We start from the raw sequence: 2,500 nt of genomic DNA, 5'->3' as shown, positions 1-2,500 counted from the left end.
AATTGTCATGATAATGGTAGCTGTTGTTATGATAATAGAGGTTTATTTGTAATTCTGAATATTCTTTTGTAATATGGTATGCAAGTTGTGTTGAAAGGAATTTATAAATATATATTTTGAACATGTTCTTTTTATATATTTAAAAAAATCAAATAGTACTCTTGGTTTAACAGTCACAAAGATCTTTTTATCGATGGATAATATTCAGAATTGAGAACTAAAAAGCCTGTCATTTTGCCCAACAGATGTGTGCAGCATTAAGAAATACGATGAAAATCGAAACAAAAATGGTTCCCTGACAGAAGTTTATGTACATCACCAACATGTCCAGGTAAGAGAGAAAAAAATTAATAAAAATTAATTGGGTGTTTCATAGATAATAGGAGATGAATTAGAAATTATTATAAAAGTATGATATACGTTATTGATACAGTTTTCCATTTCTGTAACTTTTTCTTCTTGGTATTTAAAGTTAGAGAATAATTTTTCCCTTTGTTCAAACTTGTGATCATTATCTTAAAGCCGTACTTTATTTCTAGATATTACAAAAATATCCAAAATGCTATTAAACTGTTGTTATAACGATAATGATAATGGAAAGGAGCTGTCATGATGGTGAAAATGATGATAATGGTAATTTTGATAATAATAAAAAATAATAATAATGGTAACGGTACTAAAACAGTGCTGATGATAATTGCAATATTGAGAATGATGTTTTAGTATTGCTTATAATGTTTGTGTTGAAAATAATCTTTGTTGTGGTTATAGTTAGAAATAGTAGAAGCAGATTCTTTCTATTGATAATTTGACTTTCCATTCATTGAAGACACACAAGGTAATGCTAACAAACATCCCCCTTTTCAGATGGCTCCGTGGTGCAGTTTGGGCAGCAGGGACTTGTGTGGTTTGGTGTCCAGTGTGTGTGTGCCTGAGTGGGGGAGGAGCATGGTGGGTGTGCGCATGTGCTGTCGGCCTTATAACCGTCACTTTGGGCTCAGGATACACCACGTGGACCATTTTCAACAATTTTTTGAGAGAGGGTCCCACCTCATATCCACTCCTTGCAAAGTAAGTGATGTCGCTGAATTGACAACATTGTTACAATATATAGATAGGATTTGAATGAAATCAATTTATTTTGGAGAATTTCTTTTCTTTTTCTTTTATTTTAAAAAGTAATTAGAATGTTGAAGTTGACTTGTAAAGATAGATATTAATTAAAGAGAATTATCACACACCTTTGGGATTGCAGGGAATTTCTAGTTGAGGACAGAAGTAGAAATTGATTAACTTACTGCATGGAAAGGGGTTATCTAAAGCATTAATTAGCTCATTACACCTGGGTGGCAAGACAGTTCATGGCTAGATTTTTGTCTATGTACTAAACAGTGCTGAGAAGTCACATGATATGTATCCTCATAGAGAGATACATCTTTCCAACATTGGCAAAAAATCTTTATTTCATCAAACTTTTGCAAGTAAAACCATCACAAATGAGGGTGCATGGCAAACAAGGATTGAATCATTGTCTTAGGACTGTTGGACCTCACAAATAGCTGCTTGAGTGTAGCAAGCCAGCAAAATGGTCAGCTTTGTGGTTCAGGTGGCCTAATTGACTCATGTCTTTTATTGTCTTTACACAAAATGGCTCTGCAGGTGATTAGTCACCAAGGAATCAGTTATTAGTCATACCTATCCCACCTGTTTATCCTTTTCCTTGATTTTTGGAAAGAGCTTTTTGTATTATTTCATTGTCTAATATTTAAGATTTTAATAACAATTTGATAATCATAATATCAATAATAATAATGATAGTATCAATACCAATAGTATTAGAAAGAAAAATACATTCTCCTGCCAATTCAAGGAATGGGGAAATCAGGATCTGTTACTAGGACATATTGCTGGACTCCTTGCTGGCTGAGCACATGTGGAGCTATCTGTACATAACAAAATTCACATAAAACAATAGGGGACATTACTTAAATGCATAGTAATTGGGTTAAACCAGATTATATTGGAATTAGAATATATTCATTGCTTTTCTATAATTTGTAGACCAAAATTATACAGTATCATACTCACTTCCTTATTTTTGCAGATGCTTTAGCATAGTGGAGCGTATTGTCGAGAAGGGACATGGCATCAGTCCAGATGTTCATGAGAAAGGTATACAGTCCAGCCCATCTCACACCCTCAGAGGGGCTGGTGTGCTGCAGATCACAGGCTCTGGAGAACTGGTCATCCAAGAGCTGGAGATCACAGCTGCATCCCTGCATTCCGTTCTGGTCCATCCCTGGTACTGTCATGTCTCACCAGATAACCACTTCTCATACCAGGTACTTCCTTTGACTTTGCTTCCTGTTCTAAGTAGGAATCTTCCTCATGCTGATATTTAAAAAAAAAATGATCAAAGTTGAGTTGTGGCTGTCATTCTTTTCAGTAGTGATTGTGGTAATGAATTAAGTATTAGAGATATAAATGGTGTCAGATATAT

The 2,500-nt window shown here is 34.4% G+C and overlaps 1 protein-coding gene across 5 annotated transcripts in view; it reads left to right on the top strand.

The window, feature by feature from the left end:
- Nucleotides 1–2,500, top strand: part of LOC125042317 — a 27,454-nt gene that overhangs the window by 1,615 nt on the left and 23,339 nt on the right. For all 5 annotated transcript variants that reach the window (XM_047637844.1, XM_047637846.1, XM_047637845.1 and 2 more), the window contains exons 2-4: nt 246–331; nt 868–1,071; nt 2,105–2,342. In XM_047637844.1, the coding sequence (XP_047493800.1) occupies nt 309–331; nt 868–1,071; nt 2,105–2,342 (465 nt within the window). In that variant the 5' untranslated portion in view covers nt 246–308. The remainder of the gene's footprint in view (nt 1–245; nt 332–867; nt 1,072–2,104; nt 2,343–2,500) is intronic.

Source organism: Penaeus chinensis, chromosome 32 (assembly GCF_019202785.1).
Source record: "Penaeus chinensis breed Huanghai No. 1 chromosome 32, ASM1920278v2, whole genome shotgun sequence".
Classification (NCBI taxonomy): domain Eukaryota; kingdom Metazoa; phylum Arthropoda; class Malacostraca; order Decapoda; family Penaeidae; genus Penaeus; species Penaeus chinensis.
This window is presented reverse-complemented; position numbering and strand designations above follow the sequence as displayed.